The 26,171-nt window shown below is 34.6% G+C and overlaps 1 protein-coding gene across 2 annotated transcripts in view; it reads right to left on the bottom strand.

Moving 5' to 3' along the window:
• PTPRN (protein tyrosine phosphatase receptor type N) overlaps positions 1-26,171 on the bottom strand; it is a 2,492,130-nt gene that overhangs the window by 1,444,080 nt on the left and 1,021,879 nt on the right. For both annotated transcript variants that reach the window (XM_044075862.1, XM_044075864.1), the window contains exons 7-8: positions 551-682; positions 211-245 (exon numbers count right to left, since the gene is read on the bottom strand). In XM_044075862.1, coding sequence (XP_043931797.1) covers positions 211-245; positions 551-682 — 167 coding nt within the window. The remainder of the gene's footprint in view (positions 1-210; positions 246-550; positions 683-26,171) is intronic.

Raw genomic sequence — 26,171 nt, 5'->3', positions numbered from 1 at the left:
TTCTCTTCACTCCAGATCTTGCTCCCTGTGAGAGCTCCAGCAAGCCAGCTGACATCTTCATCAAAAAGGTTTAAGAACTGTTTCACGCCTAAACAAAGTTTTATGTGCCTTGCTTTAAGCAAATTCATGCAGTCAACACCAAAATGCTTAAGCAAAAAACAAGCAACAATAATTATGGAATACCATCAACAAAGTGCAAGTAAAACTTACTCTTTTTAGTTTTGTAGTATCATTTTCAATTTTGTCTAAAAAGAGAAATAAAACAGGCATGTTATTTTTAAATCAGTCTATCTGCCACATTAGATTGCATCAATTATCATTTAGGGAAGATATTTGAGATAAATATTTTGTTTCAGGACAAAAACTTAAGAATTACAGCATAACATTTTTCTCTGATTGGACTAGATAATCATAACCACTAAACAAGGATTTAACAGTTAAACTTACCAGAAGCTAACAAAGTATATCACTGTGGGTATTAACTTTCTCCCTGCCATTTTTTTACTGTGACACTTACATGCAAAATAACCTGGCATTTCTGTTGATTTACCTGCATCCCTCTCATTTTCTGGCTGCAACAACTGAAGCAAGATGGAAAGACTGGCCAACTGTTGATCGTTCAGTTTGCGAAGATCGAATCCATAGTCAGCTAGCATGACAGCCAACTTCTGTACTGCTGGATCTGTGTACAAAAGAAAAATTTATTTTGTCCTGCAATTACCTCCACTGTTGTGTAAAGACTTATGACTAAGGCATCTGGTGTAACAGGTTTACTTACCAATGTCTTCCTAGTGATACTATCTCACTAAAGCCTTCACTCAAAGAATATAGAACAGATGGCACATAAGCCACCTGCATTAAGAGTCTTGTGTGGCCCATCATGAAATCACAGGCAAATTACTTTGTATATAAAGCACTGCACTTTCATTTCTCACTCACCGAATGTTTTCAGTGCATTCTCTGCATTTGAATGATTCCTGTTTTACCTTTGACCAGCTCTCTTGAGACAATACTTCATGAATACAAATACTTTCTTAAAAAATGTACACTCTTTCTTTAACACTGGAGCAATCATTCTGTCATTATCCTTGAAATGATCTCACTGTTTTGTACCATAAGTGATTTCAATGGCTGTACAAACATTAATCAATTAAAGGAAACCTCCACAGAGCAACTGAAAACATTTGTTTTTTACTATATATTGGCATTCAGTATGCTATACTCTTTAATCAAACATCACTCTTTTATATTATATTTTAATTATGTTATATCTCAAAATGACCATGATGGAGACTACCATACTGACATGATTTTATCAGTCTGTTCATCCTACTCCTACAATGCAGTTTGTCCCTCCATAACATGACACATTCTTTTGTAATAAAACAGGTGGTTTGTTTCTGCATTCAGTTACAGTGACAGTGCTGTAAGTCACTGGCTTCTTAACTTGTTTCTGGAAATACTACCATGTTTCTTTTCCACTGAACTACTCTGATGTGTGCTGACAGTAAACTCATAAAACCTCGTTCATGGTATTTTAAGTCTTCTTCCATATAAAGTAGGTTTTGTTAAACATTTAAAGTTGCAGCTCCTAGTTACTTTCAAAAGCCTCCCCACACTCTTGCCTAAGTATAACCTGCCAGGAAATCTAAAAGCTCTGCTCATTTATCTTTGTGTTGTCACTACATAAAGATAATACATCATATGAAAACTACTTTTAGTATTCCATACTATTCTTAACTTTCTATAGTTATATGGATAAAAGTTATGCTTGACTGGCTACTACCCCAAAATAATTGTGTTTACCATGTATACTATCCTTCAGCATAAAAACAATGGTTATCTCTCCTCTGCTACTTTCCTAGACCTATCTAAAGCATTTGACATGGTCCCACACAAACAACTTATCTCTGTCCTCAATAACCTATCCTTCTCTCAATCAGTCACCAACTGGTTTCAGAGTTACCTGTCTGACCGCCAACAATCCGTTGTATGGCAGAATGACATATCTCCCCAACTACCTGTCTCCATAGGGGTTCCCCAAGGATCCATCCTTGGACCCCTACTCTTCTCTGTTTATACCAATAATCTAGCCTCTGCCACCAAACATGGCACACTCATACAATACGTAGACGACTCAACCATCATCTGCTCAGCCCAGTCCCTACCCAAACTCCAAAAAGTCACACAGGAAGCCATTTCCTCTGTTGAAACTTGGTTATCCGATGCCCAATTAATACTCAACCCAAACAAAACTAAATTACTCATCTTCCAACCCACCAAACATACTCAAAACAACTCTCACTTTAACATCACAACAAAAAACGACACCACTATATACCCAACTGAACACACCAAATTGCTAGGAGTGGAAATAAGACAATAAACTAAAATTTGACATTCACATATCCATGACCATAAAAAAGTCCACAAAAAACTAGGAGCATTATACAGAACTAAGCAACTTCTCACCAAAGCAGCAAAGATTTCAATAGCAAATTCCCACCTTATCTCCACCCTACTTTATGCCTCTCCAATATAAACCAACCTAAGGCAATGCGATCTAAACAAGCTAGAGACTTGCTACAACAAAACTGACAAATTCGCCACAGGGGCATCCTACCATAGTCACCACTGTCTCTCACTTGCTGAACTGGGCTGGCTTGAACTCCATCACCTCCTTCAATGGTATCAACTCTCACTCACATACAAACTAGTAAACCATCCACTAAATGTCCCATCCCCCGAGAATCTACTCCAACCCTATTGCACCACCAGACCACTAAGATCCAGCAACAAAAATCACTTGCAGCCACTAAAGCCAATAACTCTGCTGGTGAAGCACTATTCTCTTGCACCATAGCCAAATTATGGAACTCCTTCCCACCCACAATTACCTCCGTACCATCATGCATCCACTTCAAAACTTTACTAAAAGCGCACCTAAAAACATGCTGGCTATGCCCTTGCAACTCCCACTGTAATATCACCCACCCCATCCAACCACTACCTTTCTTTCCATTCCACTAACTACCTTGATTATAGTAACCTCAGATGCTCATAAGCCTAGTACTTATTATACAGCAGGAACTTCTTATTGTAACATTTGTTAATGTCTGTAATGTACTTCACAGACAAAGATTCTAGTTGTCTACTGATGTACTATGTTCTTCATCTGTAAACATGTTGTAAGTAATTGCTATGTTAAATTGTTAATCGCTATGTAATCCGATGTAACTACTGTCTATTTTAACTGTGGAGCTTTTTTCCCCGGGCCTCTGCTGAAAATGGACCTACGTCCAGTCGGACACTCCCAGTCAACAAATGTAAATAAATAAATAAATAAATAATTTTATGTAGTATTGCCATTTAATTCATCTCTGTCTTCAGCTAAAGATTCCAGGATTAACTAACTTCAATGTGTGCTTTAACACATTCAGCAAAGCATATTATTAAGATGTAAAACTGTAAGCGGTAACAAATGGTGAACACTAATGTATTATCTCCCATAAGTCACATGCAATTGTATGAAAGCCATACTATGCAAACTAGGTAGCTGCCTAAGGTAGCAGCTGTCTAGAGCCAGCTTTCCACCCTATATTTATTTTGTTTATTTTTTCTTGCTTTAAAAATTACACAGATAAATACATACTTAAATCAGCTGAAAGATGCCCCTATCTGAATTCGTTTTGGGAAGTGTTGACTTCCTACTCCTTACAATTATGTCAAGGAGTACAAAGCCTGCACATATTAAATGGTTTAAATGGTTATGAGAAGTGGGTACACCCTGTGGACAATAGCAGCAGCAGTCAGTGACAGCAAGAGGTATTTTTTTCAATATTGATAGGCAACTCAATGCCAGGCAGGTACTCTGCGCTGCAAAATATGTCCACTACAAATGGGCCATCTCTAATTTCAAAGAAGTCTACTCAACTGTCTTGGATTTTGCAGAATATTCCTGATATTACTTGATATTTTTTGCCCTGTTCCTCGTGAAAATCCTTGAATTTTCTTGTAATGCACTAAGGATTACAGTCCGTCAGTAATGGCCAGACATTAGAGTTTTGTACTTCTTATTGTTCAAAAATGAATGTTGATGCAATGCATCGTCTATTAACTTTTAAGTGACTCACACTCAGTCAAAAATGCCACATATCAGACTACTGTACTTCTTATTGTTCAGAAGTTACATGTTGGTAGAAACCTGATATGTTAACCTTTAACTGCATTAGAGTAATACTTAAAATTGTCACTGAATTTGGAGCTTTTTCCCCTTCCATTGTTTCCCTTTATATCTGGTTCTTAAACAATTAAGTAAACTGAAAGCTATGAATGTCTCTGAGTTTGTCTCAATTTTTTTTTTGTTTGTTCATCATACAATTTGTGTTTTTGTCAATGTTAGAAAGCTGCAGTCAATAACAAATGACAGACATGTGTGCTATTGATGTCATACCCTTCAAATAATGAGTGCTATAAAAGTCTGTTATCTACAACTCCCAAGTATGTAAGAACAGTATTAAAAATCTGTCCCTTATTTTGAGCCTTAGTTGCCCCAACATTTTTGGCTCTGTCCCTGATTTTTTTTCACTAAGAAGCTGAGACAGCATTTTTATAGCAGTCAGACATTTGAGATGTAAACAGACAAATTAGCTCTAATGGCTAGGGCTTTATGTGAAAAAAAATGAGTAATTGCTGTTCATTACTGTGGCTTTGCAGGACTGATGTGATTTGAGTGAAGGGATTTGGAATACTTTAATGTGTGGTTACTGTGCATGTGGAACAAACATGAAATGTATTACATATCCATCCTTTTATCAAAATCAGATATCTGAAGTGGCTATAACTGCTACGTCAGGGATGAAAGCTGTCTGTTGATAAAAGTAGCTGATTCTCTTGTCATTTGCTTGGTTTAAACTGTCGCTGATCTAGCTTTTTAAGACTAGTGTGCATTTCTGTGAAGAAAAATGTAATGTTTTATTATCGTGACTGCAATTTATTACCATAGTTTGTTGCCAGCGATATATACAGTAACATGACTGCAACTGATGGGTACAGAGGTCATCAGCAGATGGCTGTTGTCTGATCACTGTTAAACAGTGGTCTCTGATCTGCCACGGCAGGAGTAATGCCAAACAATGTATTTGCTAAAATTAGTGTAAATGTGGTATTTCTAAGGCTTATGACGCTGTGTATGTGTGGAGTTGGGAGATGTCCTATATTTAAGGGTGACAAGTTGTCCATAATTTCTCTCACTTTCCACTTCAGGCATCAACACTGCATATAAGTGGTTATCTTTCATAACTGATCATTGGTATAACAGTGCAGTGAAATAGCATTGCTGTCTCACAACTCATAGCTCTGGTTATGTTCTTGGCTGTGGCTTCCTGTATGTCAAGCCTGCATGCCCTCTCTCTATCTGCTTAGGTTTATTCATGTGCTCTGGTTTCCTCCAGCACCCCAAGCATATGACATCAGTGAGCTGCTATCCCACCAATTTGTCTGTAAATAAGCCTGCAGTGTGTATGCATGTGTGTTTGTGCAATCTGTGACAGACCTGGCCTACGTCACTATATGTTTGTTATTGTGAAAAATGAGTATGGCTTGTGACAGATATGGATTTCGGTGTTGGTGTATATAAAGAAGTGTTTTACCTGTGAACACACAAGAATACTTCCAGGCATATACATAACTCTTCTAGATACCAACAAAAACCAGTACATCATTATCTTTTCAAAAATAAGGCATAAAATGCATTACAGAACAGCCAAAGCCTCAGTGCTTCTGGGGAACTTGCCAACCCCACATCCCAGGCTGTGTAAGTGGATTTTGACACAGGATAAGTAGTGGCGTCTGTCCTGCATCTCATCTAGTTTAAAACTATTCCTGCTTAGATATGTGCCCATAAGGTCACTGTAGTTTGGAGGGCAGGAGGCTAGAGATGGTGCACTCATTACAACTTCAATCCTCAGAGGTGTGCACAAAATCTAGCTATAACTTATGTTAGAGCTGTGGATAGTGTGGTCATTTCTTTAACTTTCCGACAAACCTCAGAAGTGTGCAGATACGGTCACTATAGCTCTCCTTGGGACAGCATATTGTTTAGGAGCAAAACATTGGAGTATGTTACACTAACTCTTATTTTGTTTCACTTTCATGACAATTTTGCACTGTGTGTGTGTGTGAGTGTGTGTGTGTGTGTGTGTGTGTGTGTGTGTGTGTGTGTGTGTGTGTGTGTGTGTGTGTGTGTGTGTGCGTGTGTATATATATATATATATATATATATATATATATATAGAGAGAGAGAGAGAGAGAGACACATACACACAAACACACACACACACACATACATATATGTGTGTGTGTGTGTGTGTGTGTGTATATACATATATATATATACACACACACACACACACACACACACACACACACACACACACACACACGATGAGGAAAGGGTTAAAACGGCATGCTGGTATATACACCTGACTGCAACATGTCAAACTGTGTTACAGTGTTCAATATGTTGTTTCAGGTTTGTCCCAGTCTGACTTCACTGTGATACACAGATGGTGCCTGTCTTTTGGTTCAGTGGGTGAAGAGGCATGCTAGCAGCTACATGAAATTATGACTGCAGCCCTTTGTGCCTTCAACCCAATCTAATATCAGAGGGATACACAAAAGGTGACTTTTCTTTGGGTGGGAGAGGGTTGGACACTATTTCCAGATGTGATTTTTATGTATGCTCTCTAGCATTTGACTTCTCAGATGGTGAACTCCAGTTTTGTTAGACACAGCTTATTTCTTCCTTTTTAAGGAAAAAAATAAGACTGGATTGCATTCCTTGCTCATTTTTTATTCAGGTCATCACTGTATCAAAAGGTTGGAAAACAGCTTTAAAATGGATCACAAAGTGTCTATAACCCCCATGGTTTTTAGGCCCCCAGGCCTCCCAGCTTAATTTAATTATTCCACAGTTATTACGAGACAGTCTTTTCCAATTAGGATGCGTTGAAAGGATTCAGAAAACAGCTAAAGAATAAGATAAAATGTGAGAAAGGGCATAAAAAGTCGATTCAGATGATTTAGAGTTATTGTGGGATGTATGTGGAGGGAGGAGTGGATAGTGGATAGTGTGGTGGGCATTATGTAGGCTTTCACCTAGAGCACCATCTCACCTAAGGCCAGCCCTCTGAAGATATTCTGCATCAACATAAAATATGAACAGAGGATCTCCATCATCTGTGTCAGAATAAAACTAGAAATGATGAAACTGAACAAGGGTTCCTGGCCACTAAACCACATACAGGTAACACTACAGGGTAAAAACATAATTCTGAAGCAAAGTTAACTACACTAGAGAGAGAAACTGTAATGTAAAAAAATGTTCTTTGCCATCTTGGTTACTAGCTCTAAACCAGGTGTGATCAAGCTGAGATGTGGTATTCTATATTAATTTATGTTCTGGAAGACAAAACATTTAAACAGCTGCCATGTATTAAGGCAGACTATTATCTTTGCATATTACTATGCACATGGTCTGATAAATGCCTCTTGGTAGCTTCAGTTTTGTGAATAGATTAATTATTTAATTATACATATTAAATTTCAGTTTCTTAAAATCACTTTTGTTCACTTTTCTGAGGTTTTTTTATTTGATGATACCTGAGCATTATTTATGTGTAGCAAGTATATGACAGTCTGTTAAATCTGTTCTCTGTCCACATCCCTCTGCTGTATGTACATATAAATATATCTATAGCTCTCTCTCTCTCTCTCTATATATATATATATATATATATATATATATAGAGAGAGACATATAGAGACATATACATACAGACACACATACATGTAATCCATAACTATGTCTATTTATTTTTATTTTTTTTAATTATTTATCCTTGGTTGACTGGATTAGTCTCAATAAGCTTGTGGTCTATCTTCATTGAGATGCTATTTATACTGACTAGGGGAAATTTCGCCAGGACACCGGGGAAATTCATCTCCTCTTTCTGATAAGTGCTCTGGAAACCTGGTAAATTCATCTCCTCTTTCTGATAAGTGCTCTGGAAACCTGGGAAATTCATTTCCTCTTTCTGATAAGTGCTGTAGACTTTTCTACATTCAACAGAGCTACCACAATCTCAGGATACAACTCTTTGGTTTAACATCTCATCTGACAGACATCAACACTCACAAATGCTGTGCTCCCTAATGGATCTCTGCAGTGTTAGCAAATGAAAATTAATTAAATCATCTGGGGTGGAAATATAACCCACAGCCTACTATTCTTATAGCACCAAAGGCGAGTATGTTACCTGTTGAGCCACTGACCTATACAAATGGTAAGTGTCACAGATCCATTACCATATTACTATCAGCCTTTTTTTCTAAAAATGAGCACAGACCTATAAAGAAGGCCTTATAATGTCTTATAAAGATTTATGGTCTACAGCTACCCCTCCATATGCACTCTTATCCATATGCACTCTTAGTGTTCCATTAACTTTTCTCTCTGTTCTGTCACCCACTGTATTTATCGGCAGGTCACTGGAAAGAGTAGCAAGCATCTTCGTTACTTACTGAACTCTAGCACAACTTTCTTACTGTAGCCCTGGTTAGCCACCCTTAAGAAGGTATCCTTGTATGCCTTTGAGCTGAACATGAAATGCTACATACTTCAGCATTCCTCAGTCTTTCATAACCCCTCACAAGACATGTCAAGTTTATACCAAGTTTCATCTCAACAACAGTTGTCCAACCTCAGGTCACAACCACACAGCAAGAGCATAAAACCTTCAGTTCAGGTGTATCAGTATTGGTAAAGCACATGAAAAGATGCTTATTTATTTATTTTTATTTTACAGGTAAGTGAGCTGGCCAACAGGGCCTTGTTCAGTTATGATCTAGTTGCAATACAAATAATGGCAGCAGATAATACAAAGTAACAATGATAAGAAAAGGAGGCAATATGGTATTATGATTACTTTCCTTGTACACTACTGCAGAAACCACCTGCCTCAGATGTGAAAAATAATGACATCTTGGTTGCCTTCAGAAAAAAAAATTGAAGGGTGGGGTCATAGACAAGAAGGTACCAAGCTAACAGCATTCTTTCTTAGCTCTCCTATCTAAATTATATTTCTGACAGGAATTTTCAAGTATTTGAGGTACTGGACATATCATTTGTGGACTTCTTCATCTATTAAAAAGCCTTGAAGTTTGTATCTCATTTTTGAACTTTTATTTTATGAAATTCCTGTCAATTACTAGCAGTAAGGACTCTGACAGTTCTTCAATATGAGTTATTCTAAAATCAAATCACAGGATTTGTCTTTTAAAAAAAAGCTACAATCCTTATTCAACAGCATACATGATTTATCCATAAAGATTGACAAAATGGATTCTAAGCTTGATACTTTCAAAGATGAATGTAAAAACCAGATGGAACAGCTGCAGGAGATTGTTTTACACTGGGAAACTCAAATTGCTAGCATGGAAGAATTATTAAATGATATTGAAGGCAGAGTGTCTGAAGAACATCATGTGGAATATTTACTAAAACAAAACAATTCCTTATTACACAAAATAAGTGATCTTGAAAATAGATCTCGTAGAAAGCATCTGCGCATTTATGGTCTACCTGAAAAAACTGAAGGGGATAACATAGGTAATATCCTCACATCCTGGATAATTTCCTCAGATCCTGGATTCCTGTTATCTTGAAATTACCAGAATCTCTTTCTTTTAGAACTGAAAGAGCACACAGGTCTTTCACTGCTCCCTTGTCATCTGGCAAACTAAACAACAAACAGAGATCTATAATAGTAAGATTTTATTCTTCCATTATAAAGATCTAGTTTTGAAGTCTGCTTGGTCAAACTCTCCAGTCACATTTAATGACAACATAATAAGATTTGACAATAATTACTCCTCAACAGTAATTTCAAAAAGAAAAAATATATCCCTTTAATAAAGGAGTTCAAAAAGAAGCAAATCAAAACACATTTGTTATTCCCAGCTAGACTTAAAGTCTTTATTTCTTTCCGATGGAACCAAAACATTTGATACTTTAGACTCAGCTATGTCTTTTTTAACATAAGCAACATTTTAGAACAAGCAGAAGGTATGGACTGGTGGTCGGGTTCATTAAAGGGACAGGCTGAGAAAAATTACTCAAAAGTAGTTGACACAAAGAAAAAGAAGAAACTGAAGGACAAATAAATCATTTAAATTTCCTCTTTCTTCTTTCACATTATTTAATTTTTTTCTCTTTTTGTACTTGTTTCAACATAGAATAACATAACATAGCTATGACTCTTTGAACTCACTCAAACAAAAGGATCTTATGCTCAAAGTATAAATTAAGGTATAAATATATTATTTTGTTTTCTACTTGTCCCTTCAAGTCACTACTTACAATATTACATTTAGCCTTTATCATTTGTTTTAAATGTATTTTGCTTCCAAAATATTCTAGTAAAAACAATAAGTAGTGGCATATATAAACAATGTTTTCCTGTCTCTCTATAGAGCTGTTTGGCACTGATGATTTTCTTATAACTATATGAATATTTTTCACATAAAACTTATAATACTAATAGTATTTTATGCCAGGCTCATCAAATTACAATTAGTTTGAATATTTACAAAACATATACATTGAATAAGGCATCCAAGAAAGATTGATTGCCTGTACTTGAATGACTGCTATGTCTTTACACTTAGTCTTCAAAGAAACATCTCATTTTTATTTTTATTTTCTGCTTTAGATTTATACAGTATTTGTAATGCTGCTTTAGACCAATAAAAACAAAAACTAGGAATGAACCAAGCCAAGGACGACTTGATTATAATTTATTGAGCGCTTTTGTCTCAGGTAAAAAGAGACTTCATCAGAATAAAAACGTCTTTACACAACCAACTTAAGTACACACAACCTATATTCTCATTGGCAAAAAAATCAATGATGTCATCAAACAAGCCCCTATTACACTTAAAGCACAATTAAGAAAACTATTGGAAATATATATATATACATACATATATATATATATATATATATATATATATATATATATAAACAATGACCCATAGTTCATAATTGAATAATGAGAATCCTTAAGTGCTGCATGATTTTCACCAATACAAATGAAAAGAAAAAAGGATGTGCAAGTATGCATATATTAAAAAACATATGTAAGCACAATTACCAAAAGAAAATGCTTAAGGAACATTCCAAATGGGTAAACATAAACATGTATCTATACATTCCAGGCATGTGAACATATGCGTGTGACCTTCCAGATGTAATCATTGTTTTTTTCTCTCTTACAGCCTTTAATTTAAGAATGCTGCTTATAGATAGTGAGTCATTCAAGCCCGGGAAGGTAGTGGCATTAGTTCTAAGTTGCCATTGCAATTCTTTCAATTCAAGGAGATCTTCTACAGACCCCCCTTCTCTTCAGCATTCTTAAATTAAAGGCTGCTTTTGCTATGTAAAATCAAGGCTGTTATAGCCTTTATTATGCAAGAGAGAAAAAACAGACGACTACATCTGGAAGGTCACACACATATATTCACATGCGTGGAATGTATAGATACATGTATATATTTACCTACTTGGAATGTTCCTTTAAGCATTTACTTTTGGTAATTGTACTTACATGTGTTTTTTTATATATGCATACTTACACATCTTCTTTTCTTTTCATTTGTATTGGTGAAAATCACGCAGCACTTAAGGATTCTCATTAATTATGAACTATGGGTCATTGTCCCCCCCCCCCAAAAGGTTTTCTTAATTGTGCTTTGTTTAAGTGTAATAGTGGCTTGTTTGATGACATCATTGATTTTCTGGCCAATCAGAATGTAGGTTGTGTGCACTTAAGTTGATTGTGTAAAGAAGTTTTTATTCTGAAGACGTCTCTTCTTGCCCAAAACAAAAACATTCAATAAATTATAATCAAGTAATCCTTGGCTTGGTTCATTTCCTAGTTTTTGTTTGTATTTCTAATGCGAAGTACTTTAACAAAACGACTTAGGTGTTGCCTTTTGATGTTTGTACTCTTCTCCATGTTTGAAACAACATTTAAAGTTAGTAATCTCTCATTATCTTAGAGAAAAAGCAGTTTTTCACATCTTGTGCTTGTGCTACTCTATTAAACACTCAGTCAGCTTACTTTACTCCCTTCTTGGCTTCCCGATGAGATCCTGAGCTAAAGCGGACATTTGTTTTACAGTTCCTGTCTGTTTTCTTTATTTTAAAAACTATTTTTAAAGAGAAATCCACTTCCACATGTGCAAGCACCTTGTACTTAACAGTACGGCTCTACATTGATGTAAGCATTAAGCTTAACGGTCAAAATGAGACATTAATGTTTACTTGTTTTTTAAAGAGATAACCACATAGTTTAAGCTTTGGCAGGTATCTTTAGTCTCTCTAAATGATAGTTATGAATTCTACATTAAAAGATTTACATGTGCTATTGTACACTTTTCTTGTTTTTTCTCTCCCTGTTATTTAAAGCGAGAAGGGCACATTTCATTCCAATTGTATTGCTTGTTGAATGAAGCAGTTACTCTCATTACTTTAATATGCATTAAGAGGTCTGCTTATAAGCCTTTATATTTTCTTGATCAAATATTTTAAAAGCTGTCATAGATATAACAAAATAAGCTCCAATATATATTTTATAGTCAGAATATGACTAATGATAAGTTTCCATTCACTTTAATGAGATTCACTAGTATAAAATTTAATTAATACCAAAAGAAACAACTTACAATATATCTCATGTTTTTAACCTTAGTACTGTTATAATATCTAAATAGTATTTATATTGAAAAACAATGAAAGACAGAAATGTCTTTTGATTCACTATTACTTATCAACTTTATGCTTGATCAAAATTATATTGCTTAGGTGTTTATGCACAAGATTTGCTTTATGCTATCATTTGTAGAAAATGTCCTTCAATTTTTTTTACTGTAACATGAGAATTACTTATCCTACTATTATTTAATTAATATTTTTTCTCTATAACTATAACATATTTTACATTTAGAGATTATGATGACATTATTAAGAATACCTGCTATAAGCTCCTTACTGATTCATCTATATGATCAAGATATTTTTTCTTTGTTGTGCATCTGGTACCATATAAGTTTACTTAATCATACCTAATGAAAGTTTTAGTATAATTCTTTATATAAGTGCATACTTATGTTGTTAATGTGTTTAAACTCTGAAAAACTTACCTTTTATTTGATAACACATTTTAAATATTTAATCATTGTTTTTATATTAATACTAACAGTTTTGAGAATGGTTCTAAATCTTATAATATTTAAAATCCCAAAAATTAGAAACACATACTATGATAATTCTGTCTTGTTTTGTATCCTTGAATATAAATGGAAAGATTTACATGTTAATTAATTTGTACTGGATCCCTGGCTTGGGAGTTAAAGTGGTTGTCAAACATCAGTTTGAAGATACTGTGCAATATTCTAAGGGAAGTATAATACTTGCAGGTGATTTTAATTGCATTTTTCAGATAGTGACATTAATGCAAAAAATACACGTAGGAAACAAGCCACATCAAAGGCATTATTTAACTTTATTAACATGTTTAATATTAAGGATGCAAATGATTTTGCTGACTCCAATTCATTATTTTTCACGCATTACTTACATCGTCATGGCACTCAAGCAAGAACAGACAGGGTATATAATTCAAGAGACATTTCTTCAAAACTTGATAAAGTCAAGGTAGTTGCATGCTCCTTCTCTGACCATAATGCAATTACATTTGACTTGGTAATGAATCCCAAAATTATAAACATTACTAGAATCCCGGCATATAAAACAAATTTATATATTTATGCTAAGGAAATTCAAACTTTTTCAAATATAAATCTCATTGATGATATTTCAGAAATATTTGTGTGAGATTCTAAGTCATATTTATATGGCAAAGATTTAGCCTGGTTCATAAATAAGAAAAAATAGTGGAATAAGGAACTAGTAGAGCTCCAAATGAAAATGGATAATCTAAAACTAGATATGCAAAAATGAAGTAACAATGTGCAAAAAGAACTTGATTAGATAAACAAAAAAAAATACAAGTACTGCATCATAAAACTATGATTAACTTAGAAAAGATTAAATTAAATTCTTATTCCACAAATCCCATAAATCGAAGACGAATAGTATACACAACAAATAAGATTATTAAATCTAATCAGATTAAAGAAGTATATACTCCTGGTACTAAAAAAGACTTTCTCATTTAGAGGGTATTTTAGAGTCTTTTAAAACTCATTTTACTTTAATTCCTACAATACAGAAATTGAACCACAGAACATAAGATCCTTTAAGAAATTAATCAAGAATAAACCAACAAAAGAACAAATTAAGTTAACTGATAAATCAATTACAATGACAGAGATTAAATCACAAATTAATAAGCTAAAACTAAACAAGGCTCCTGGAACTGACAATATTATACCAGAAATGTAAATTATTACCTAGAGAAGCTTTACATTTATTGTTAAGAGTATATACTTTAAATAATAACACCTCTCCTTCTTGAAAATGCACTTAAACACACCCAATTTTAAAATTAGATAAGGATCCAAAAAAAATGCACTTCATATAGACCAATATCTATTTTAAACATTTTTTTCCAAACACCTCACTGAATTATCACTTGTGACATAGGCACATTTACATTCATATAAAAGTAATCACACTATAATTAATAGAGCAAACATTTTACTTCACATATATTGCTATATGCCATAAAACCTAAGCAACATTATATAAATTATTAAATTCCTGCTTTTTTATTTCTTTAAAAAAATCTTTACTAAACCATCACTTAACACATAGGCAATCATACATTTATACAAATGAAAACAAACTACGCTGACATACCCGGAGTTGCAAACATTATACAACACTTATCTACCCAATCTTTTTAAGTCAGACATTACATAGCTCATTTAAGTCCTGCTGCCTTGTAAACCTCATTCCTCCCTTGTATACCGTGTTCCCACAATTCCCATTTCTTCCTACCCTTTTCTAAAGATCTCAATTCCAGCTGTTTTATCTGTGTTACTATATTCACTACTTCTAGTACAGTTGGTTTAGATTTTGATTTCCATTTTCTAGTAATTGCTGTTTTGGCAGCCACCATTATTCAACACAGCTAGGTCTTACCATGCCTGCACAAATCCGATTCTGTGTGATAGCTCAGAAAAATCGACTCCCTCATCAGCCCAATCTGCCCACCCAGCACCACCGACACTACATCCCACAGGGAATCCCTAAAGTCCACCAATTCACTGCACTCCCAGAAAATATGTTCCCAATTACCTCTTTCTTCCTCATAACACCTCCAACATTTGCTGTCTGCCTGAAGAAAAATTCTCTGAAGCCTACCTGGGGTATAAAAATGTCTGTGTAAACATTTCCAAGCAAAAATCCTAAATCTTCTAGATTTTGTTGCATATTTGGGAGACATACATATATCCTCCAATTGTTTCTTTGTGAATTGCTTATCCTTTCTCGCTTCCCAATCCTTTCTAACCTCATCTAATTGATTCTTATAGCTATCATGCAATATTTTATATGCTCTACTAATTGTTCCTTTTTTAATGGCAGCTTCTGTTCTAGATTCTATTACAAAACTCTACCAGTGCTGTCTTTCATTTAGGACCCCCCCCCTATCTTTTTGCCTATACTCTGACATCAATCCCTGATAAGGAATGCAATCTCTAACCTGCAGTCCAAATAAATTCTTGGCATCTTCCCATTCTGTCATCTTTTCCCTGTCTAGTTATTTGCTCCCAATACCTTGGTTCCTTTGCCAGTTTTTTCCAACAAATTCTGCCCCTCTCTTTCCTATTGTCTGTATCCCTAATTGCAGTCATCCCTATCAGTAGAATCTCCTTTCTTCAATCCCATGTTCGTTTAGTTCTTAGAATACTTTCTGCTACTTTATGGCTATAATATTCTGCATGATTATTGTTATTATCCCTAAAGGCCTTTATCCAAAATCCAGGTCTTGCCTTATTTCTTCAGCTTTCCCTGTGTTTCATTATCAACCCTTTCCACTTTGAATTATAGTTTTCTGCTTGTGCTATGAGTCTTAACTGTGTAGCATTGAAATACCCCTTCAAACTGGGTAATCCCAATCTGCCCTGTTCTACTGGAAGAATCGTCTTATCCCACTTGACTTTTGTGGTCTACTCCTCCCAGATAAAGTCCTCCTGCCAGTTATTAATTGCTACCCGCAACTTCTCCTCTGGTTGATAAAAATATACCTGACCCGTGTACAAGACTAAAGGGCCTGAAAACATTTTAACTCCTTGCATCTTACTATCCATATCCATATAACAAAGCTTGCATTTAATCAGTTTTCGTATTATCATTTTAGTCTCTTCCCACATATCCTTAGCTACCACACTAAAATCATTTTAATCCATACTCCTAAATATTTCATTTTGTCATGCCCCCATAAATATGGGTATTCCTGAACCAGTTCATATGTGGGTACATAATTCACTGCTATTGCCTTTATTTTAGCTTCATGTATTTTGTATCCTGAAAAGATCTGAAACTGTCTCAAAATGTTCCACAACACTGTAATGTCTTTTTCTGGTTTTAACAGGTACAAAATAGTATCATCTGCAAATAAGGCCAGCTGTTCTTGACAGGTCTATATAATATATTCGAAATTCCAAAATGTCGAACACCATATGTTCGAACTTGGAATTTTGAATATTGAAAACACTGAATGCTCAGAATAGCAATTTTTTTCCCAGGGAAAAAATTTGCTGTTCCAAGAAACATACATGCAACACAAGCACACCAAAATAAATAAACCACACATATACAGTTAACAAAACCCAACCCCACAGTAAACCACACATGCATTACTATCCACTTACCTTAACCCGCACCCTAACCCTAATGTCCGTAACTATCGCACACATACCCTACGAAACTATACACAAAGCAGTTAATACACACACATACAGTTAACAAAACCCAACCCTACACTACACCATACATACATTACTAACTATCCACTTACCTTAACCCGCACCCTAATCCTAAGGTCTGTAACTCTCGCACCACAGTGGAGGAAATAGCAAAGCCCTAGGTAAGATTTCGTGTTCCGGATCTTCGCTATTTTTACCATTCGATGTTGTGGGTTCGATGTTTTAACGTTCGGTGTTTTACTTCTTTAGAATTTTGATACAGACCCTTCTTGAGTACCATACCAATTATGTCCTTGAATTTCTGAGTCCCTTATTTTCTTTACCAATGGTTCTAAATGTAATGCAATAAAGGGGAAAGAGGACACCCCTGCCTACTTGATCTGCTCAAGCAGAAATTATCAGACAGGATCCCACCCACTTTACTTTTCACCTCCGATCCCTCATATATTCTCCTAATCAACCTTATAATTTTTTTCCGGAAATGCAAATGCTTCCATTGCCCTGCTCATAAAGTCCCAGCTTACTCTGTTAAATGCTTTCTATGTATCAAGACCCACCAACAACAATGGGGATTTCTTACATTCTGCTTCGCTCTGGATCATCATTGCTCTGTTAATGTTGTCAGATGTTTGCTTCCCCTTCACAAAATCACATTGATCCATATCTACCAGTTTTGGCATTACTTTTGCCATTCCTTTAGCTATTATAGACACAGACACTTTATAGTCATGGTTTAGTATTGAAATGAGCCTGTATCATGCTAGATCTAATGGATCCTTACCTTCTTTAGTTACTGCAGCTACCACTGCTCTCTTCGAGGATGGCGGTACTTCTCCTATGATACTGTTAAACAAAACTTTCCAGATCTTCAGTTTTTTCCTCCCAGCTTCCAAACTTCCACAAGAATACCATCTATTCCTAGGGACTTTTCAGTAGATTCGTTATACATCACATTTTTTTTCTAATCTCCTCCTATCCTGTTAGTAACTGAGCCTCAATCTACCTCTAAACGTGGCATATTTAATTTTTCCATAAACATTTCCACTTGTATCTTTTCTTGATTTTCATATTTCTCTGCTTATAGAGGTTCTCATAGAATTTCCGAAATATTTCTGATACCTCTACAGGATCTTCTGTGTTACACTTTCCCCTAAGTTTGGTGACAGCCCTTTTTACTTTCTGTTACTTGAGTTGTTATGCTAAAATTTTTGTGCTCTAGTGTTATCAAAACAGTTGTTTAACAGTAATTTTTCTAAGCATGTGCATATTATCGAGGTAATCCCTTATTTTTCTGCCTAGCATTCCACAGTTGATCCTCTTGTTCTGTGAGATTCCCCCTATTCTGTAATACTTTAACATTTGTCAGTCCCTCTAAATAATTCTTATTACTTCTTAATCATAGCTCCCTTTCTTTTATTTACACCCTATTTTTAAACCACACCTTATTTTATCCCTGTCCCTAGCTATATTTTCACAAACATTTCTATCTTCTCTAACAGCTCTTGAATAATCTCCACTACCCATTCCTTAAATTCCTCTCTTTTAAAAAGATAGGTGAAAAAGCTCCAGTGTCTCATTTTTATTTCATTACCCTGTGTTTTTATTTTTGCTTCTACTGACGCATGATCTGAAATTGTTATTGGGCAGGTATCAAGACCTTCAATTAAATGCACATGTTCCTGTGAAATGTAAATTCTGTCTAGCCTAACCCAATTTTTATATCTTGGGGAATAATATGTAAATTTACTTTGAACTTATATTACTGAATTCACACCTTCCATGTCAAATATGTTCATACATTTCTTCAAACATCCACCCTCCTTTGTTATATTTTATCTTCTGGGCCCCCAGACACATCTTCATTGCTGTCAAATTCACATACCCACCTACAAGTAATATTCCTTGCTGAAAACTGATAATTTCTCCCATAATTTTCTTAAGCTCCATCATAGCAGTTTTAGGTGGAATGTAAATATTTGCCAGTGTAACCTTCCCCCTTTGCCAGTAGCCCCTACTAAAAATCTGCCATTATCTTTTTTATCTTCTTCTATCACTATTGGTACTCCTCTTGCAATTAATACAAGCACTCCTCTTTTCCTTTGTCCCAGGTATTCCACTGAATAACCATCCTGAAACCCTTTCTTTATCAAATTAACATGTTCAGTTCTTTCTAATTGTGTCACCTGTAATATAACTATTTGCACTCTACATTTTTTAATATAGTTCACTACTGTTTCTTGTTTGCATTTATCCGGGAGGTGATTTACTTTTAAAAACATTAAAGAAAGCATCACTGTATTAAAAAGTTATTATTCCCACTTTTTTATGTATAACACCTTTTTGTTAAATGTCTAGTTCCAGCTTTTGTGTTACATGCATGCACTGTTTGGCAGGTTAAACTTTTACACAGTTGTTTCTTGTTGTATGCATTTCAGCCTATGTCACATGCTATAATACTTTTTGTTTTACTGAAAGCCCTCAAAAAAAAAAACACCCCCAATACCCCCGTAAAACCTATTAACAATGCTAACACACAAAACTATGTTCCCCTTCAAATATTGAAGTTTTACCCTCCTAAACTGAAAACTACACTCGCAGACTTGAGTGAACCTAAAAGAAAGATCATCCATGCTAAGACTCATGGTGCAGCCTGTGCTTCTACTAAGAGCTTATTGGTTTTGTCTTATCTTTATAGTTATCCCATCTGTGAAAATTCCTGGTTGTTTTCAGAGAACATTAACTACCTTGTGAAAGTCCCTAAAGGTTTTCAGAGATTATTTACTCTGTGAAAAACCCTGAATGCTTTAAGAGAACATTATCTCCTAGCCAATTTCTCTTTTCTTTTTTTTCCTCAGCCAATCACACTCCACCAGACTGTAGTTAGATTCTCTTTATCAGATTGTTTCCATGGAAACTTGAAGCCCAGCAGCAGAACTGTTACTAAGCATTCATGTATTTGCTAGAAAAAAGCCTCATAATATTCAATGTTCTTTTTCATGTACTCGCTCTCTCTTAAAATGGGTTACTAAATCAATCTAAGGTCTTTAATCCAGTCATGCCTCCATGCAAGAATGAGAAAAAGCACATTAATCTTTCTTTTATTATGCTTTTCAACCAGGTTTTTTTTACATTGCAGTGCCTACATTTCTTAAAACTGAACACAATGAAAGAGAGAAGAAGGGAGAAAGAAAAGAAAAATAGAATAGCAGCACCTGTTCACAATCCCCATTACACTTAAAACAACTGAAAAAAACTTTGCCTTATAGCATGCAAAGAAAAACACATGCCACCGAACTAGTACTATTTAAGAAAAAATACTTCGTTAACTTTCTCCCTCCTCTTCCTCTACCCAAAGCACTTTTCTGAACATTAATGACATGAAGTAGGGCATATGCTTTAGAGTCCCCCACAAGTCCAACATATTCTGAAAAAGTACAGTATTTCCAGATACAGTCCCTCTGTGGTCCTTATTACCAGAAAAACAAGAAGCTTACTTTTTGTTGGACAAACTTTTGTATTTCCTTCTTAGCATGTACTTCATCAAAAATGATTTGCCCCTCCAGGGAAGAATACCTTGAAGACAGCTGGGTACAGCAGTTTGAATCTCACACCCGCATCACATTCCCTGAATAGTGGAATACATTTGCTCCTCTTCTGTTTGGTGTACAATTAGTAATCATTCTCCACAAACACTCTGCTGTCTCCCACTTTTAGTACTTTGTCCTTCCACAGTTTTGTCAGAATCAACTACTTCTGCTGGTAGGACTGCATCTTTACTATTAAAGGTCTAGGTTGCTTTCTTATAGCCAAGTTTGGAGCATACACATGATGTAACATTTCAACTAACAACTCCTGCTGTGGAATACCAGTCCAGTTGCTTATCTGTACTTTCATAAAATTAATGCTCTCTGTTCCTTCCAGCTTCTCTGGTATAGCTGAGAATCTCAGGTTTCCCCTATGTGATCTGTCCTCTAATTCTATTATTTTTTTAAACATCTGTTCCTGAGCAGTCTCATATTCAACCAGCCTTTTCTTCATTTCGACCTCTGATTATTGGAGCTTTATCATCTCATCTGAATATCTGTTTAAGGCCTCTTCTATTTTGTTCCAGCCTTTTGTTGTTTGTGTTGACATACTCTACCAGTGTTTCATTTTAACCAATTCTGTATGCAGCTGTCATATATCTATCTTCCTGAAGATTATTGGAAGTCATGTCTAAAGGATGAACTGCTTTTTGCTGAACAGCTTCAGAACTTTCTCCAGTCAGTGTTTCTTCCTCACTTTCTGTAGATGATTTTTTTTCCAGGTCTTCTGTATTTCTTTATTCCTGGTATCTGGGCAGTGCAATCACTAGCCAGTTACTAAAATTTACCCATAAAACACAAGTCTGCCTTTTCTGCTGAGTTTCTGCTTTCACACTCGGAGAGCTAAAATAAGCTGTTACTCAATGTGCAGCCATCTTGGAAATCCCAATATCTCTTTTAAACATTGATTGCAAAATGTTTATGGCTATACATTCTAGTAGAAATAAGCAACTGATCCCTTTATTAATAGATGAAGAACAAACTGGAGTCATAAATGATTGAAAAACATATGATAACATCAAAAGAATTCTTACATAAATGAATTACATTAATCTCAAAGAAGATAATATGACTTTAGTAAGTTAAGATATAAATAGTGCTTTTGATTCAGTTCAGTGGGATTACCTGTTGCTGGCATTGAATGAATATGGATTCTTACAAGAGTTTACTCAATTAATAAAACACTTATATGAAAAATGTTTACCTTATATATAAAGAATGAGTCATGCACATCTAGATTTAAGAAGAGCCGCGGTGGTGCAGCAGTAGCATTGTCACCTCACAGCAAGAGGTTCTCCCATTTGATTCTCGGCTGGAGTACTTTCTGTGTGGATTCTGCACGTCCTCCCCATGGTCGAGTGGCTTCGAAAGACATGCACGAATGGGCGTGCCTTCGTTGAAGGTTGGGCATCGGCCTGGCACCTCGGCACCATAAAAATCAACTGCCAATCATTAGAGGACTGGAGTTCCACTGTGGCAACCCCAAACAAGGAAAAGCCGAAAGAAGAACAAACAATTAAGGATATAAAACAGGGATGCCCTTTGCCTCCTTTGTTGTTTGCTTTGGTCACTGAGCCATTTGCTAATTGTATTAGGATGAATTCAAATATCAAAGGCATTCATTTCGCCGATTCTTTAGTTTCAAAAGTTCAACTATTTGCTGATGATATTTCACTGACATTGAAAATCATAGTAATTCATTACAAACTTTATTTGATACTATAGATTCTTTTCAGAGAATTTCCTGACGTAAATTCAATGAAAATAAAACCAATATATTACTTATAAATTCCAATAAGAAAGACATAAACAAAAAGTTTGTTAAATGTATAGCTCCAGATAATAAAATTAATTATTTACGGATCACTAATAAATGATATAAATGAAATGTTAACTGTTAACTTTAATAACATCCCTTATAAAATGAAATATCTCATAGAGGGATGGAATACATTCTTTTTTACTGTGGACGACAGATATCTTATAATTAAAATGATTATTTTCCCAAAATATTATATTATATTAATGCTATCTCACTTCCACCCCCTAAGCTTTATATATATCAATTCAACAAATTAATGTTAAACCCAGAACTGCATTAAATAATAATTTAAAAGACTGGTAAACAGGGGGTATTAATCTTCCAGACATTGATATGTATGTTGTATTATCTATTGTCATAACATTAACATTCTGGTTAAACTTTTCATATTCAGCCAGGTAGAAACAAATTCAAGAACAAATTTGGCGGCAGTCAAATCTCTCATCGTTGTCATGATACACAAAAATTCTGCCTAACAATCTATATTGGATGGTTAGAAACTATATCCTAGGCAAGAAAAATAAACATATATCTTTTAATCTTATAGCCAATACTTTATCCACTTTAAATTTTTTTTTCAATAGAAATCCAGATATCAAGAACTGGTCTTTTTACTACTTCTAATTGCATATGCACTGAATAATATTGACACTTTTAATATTAGAAAATGACTACTCTCAGAGGAAAAAACTAATCTTTTGATATCAATTGATGGATTCTTGAAGGATTCTTCATATGAAACAACTCTTGAAAAATTTAATCTAGATAATGAAGTACAGATGTTACTACAAGAAATAAGGCAATACATTTTATATAAAACTGACTCAATGTACCCATTAACCAGGCAAAACTTTCCTGAACTTATAGAATTTTTGATTATGAGTATCAAACAGTTCAAGGAAAAGGGTGCCTTTCTAAAATATATAAATTAAGAATAGAAAACCTTATTTTAAAGAAAGTTATTGGGATTATTATAAAATAATCATTCCCCTATGTTGGATCATAAAAAACCTATCTTAAGTTCATCAATGCAAACTTCTATTTCACTACAATGGAAATTATTTTCTTGGAAATATATTCATGGAATCTATATTACACCACATAAAATGGAATTAATGTTTAATCAAGAAACAGGATGTTGGAGATGCAAGCTAAAAGTGAAAGTTAACTGGCAACACATGTTTTACAAATGTAACTTATTTAGACCATTTTGGGAAAAAATGAATTACTTTTTGCAAACTATATTTAATGATAATTTTCCGTTGACCAAATCATTGACTTTGTTCAATGCCCCTACACCTAAATGTAATCTAAATATTCATTTATTTGGATTTTATTAGCCATTGCTAGTAAAACTATTACTACAAACTGGAAGAGCGAGATTTCTCCTACATTTAAAGAATTCAAGAACATCACTCTCAATGTTTCTTAAACAGAAATAGCTACTATCAAGACAAGAACTGAAAGAATCACCTATTATAATACTTGTCTAAAGGATCTTAGAAATACTTGAAAAAATGACTGTAATGTAGTCTGAAACAGATCTGAAAAACTGTACTTATGTTTTCTTAGACACCCTTGTAAGTAGTTTTTGTTGCATTTTTGTTTGATGTGTTCTGTTTTTTTTTTCTTTTGTATGGTTGATACAATTAACATGTATGACTATTTCTATTTTACATTATGTAATATGAATTAAAAAAATCAATACAAATATTTGAGAAATAAAAAACAAAAAAACTGAAGGATTTTATAGTGTAGGATTTGAAATGTACCCATGATATTGGGTAAATAAATAATAACAAACACTATACTTATCTGCTACAAATTATAATTATCAGTGTGCATATATGTGTTATTATACTGCTTTTGCATCTTGTATGTAATGTACCCAACATTCAATAATTTCCTCATTGTATTTTATATGTACCAATCCTTGAGCAATTTTGCTGATGTTTGCTTTTATTTTTGTATTTTCAGTTGCAACTTATTAATGTACCTTCTTGTTTTTATTGTACTACATTATATCTGGGTCGTGACTGAAAAGGGTCACTAAAACACTTCACCTGTCAAGTAAACAAAATATAAATAAATAAATAAATAAAATTGCTAAGAAAATACAAAACGAGTGGCACACTGACCACAGCAACCTACAAATCCCATCTGAAAATGACAAGTAGATTAGTAGGTAGAGAGAAAATACTGGTGCATAACAAAACATGGGTAGCTATAGATGACTTGTGTTGCAAGCATTTTTTTTACCTCTTTTATAAAACCTGATAGGGCAGTTTTAAACTACATGAAAGAGAACTGCACAGAATTCCCTGAATTAAAAAAGATTCCAGATGAACAATGTAATGAGAGTTGAAGGATGTACAGGGTACTGGATTCTGTACAAATAGATCCAAGTAATATAGGTACTGTTTTTTACTGGCTACTGTATGAATATATTTGAGTAACACAGGTACTATTTTGATTACTGGCACAAGTGACATAGGTACTGTTTTTCAAAGGCTCCTGTATGAATAAATCCAAGTGACATATGTACTGTTTTATTTTACTGTCGTCTGTATGAATAAATCTGAATGACAGGTACTGTTTTTTACTGGCACCTGTATGAATAGCTCCGAGTGACATAGGTACTGTTTTTTACTGGCTCCTATATGAATAAATTCAAGTGACATAGGTCCTGTTTTTTTACTGGCTCTTGTATGGATAGGTCGGAGAAACATAGTTACTCTTTTTTTTTACTGGCTCCTGTACAAATAGATCTGAGTGACATAGGTACTGTTTTTTATTGGCTCCTGTATGAACAGATCCAAGTGACATAGGCACCATTTTTACTGGCTTCTGTATGAATAGAATGAGGGACATTTGTACTTTTCTACTGGCTCCTGCATGAATATATCTGACTTAGATAGGTACTGTTTTTACTGGCTTTGTGTGAATAGATCTGAGTGACATAGGTACTGATTTTTAAAGTCAGCAGTCCTTATATGGGATGATACTGTTAAACGAATCAGTTTACAGAGCAATACACACATTCTAAGAGTTTTGCTCTAACACTTAGCTGTAGCCATTTTGCCTTTATCTGGATGCTACAATGGTACTGCTGTTTTAAGGTACCAATGAGAAGCCTACAGATCTTACTTTGTGTTGTCTGAAGTTTATTTATGCATCTAGTAGACATGGCAGATGTTACAGGTAATGAATGCTCCAGGATGGGGGAACATAACCGATATCACTAGTGCTTTTCTGGCCTCCTTAGTTAATCCTGTGGAAATTCTGTAGCAAGTATACAGAAAAAAGATGGCGATATTTACTGATTGTTATATATGGAAGGACAAACTGAAGGCTGAGTCTTGCCTGACCAAGGTAAGTAAATGTTTGTACCATTCCCAAAATTGTGCCGCCCCAGACAAGCAGCCAGTAATTTATCTTTTAAGATGCTTTTTTTTTGTAATCCAATCAGCATAATTTTTATTATGTTTTTTTTTAAGATGCACATTCAGCCCCAAATTTTACAGCCAACTGTGCACATATGACAGATTTGTAATAAAATTACTGTTGATTTCACTGGGTTATTGGAAAAACACATTAGTATGTTGCCTATATAGAGTGTTTCTCAATTTTTCAGAGGCTACATTAAACTAAATTTATAAACAGTATAAAAAGAAGGGGACCACAAATTGAACCCTTTGGAATCCTCTTTCTCACTGGTTTGTAGGTGGAATGTGGCTGGTCTATTACAA

This window comes from Protopterus annectens, chromosome 6.part1, assembly GCF_019279795.1.
Source record: "Protopterus annectens isolate FY-2018-M chromosome 6.part1, PAN1.0, whole genome shotgun sequence".
Classification (NCBI taxonomy): domain Eukaryota; kingdom Metazoa; phylum Chordata; order Ceratodontiformes; family Protopteridae; genus Protopterus; species Protopterus annectens.
Note: the sequence above shows the minus strand (reverse complement) of the source record. Positions and strands in the feature narration are given on the sequence as shown.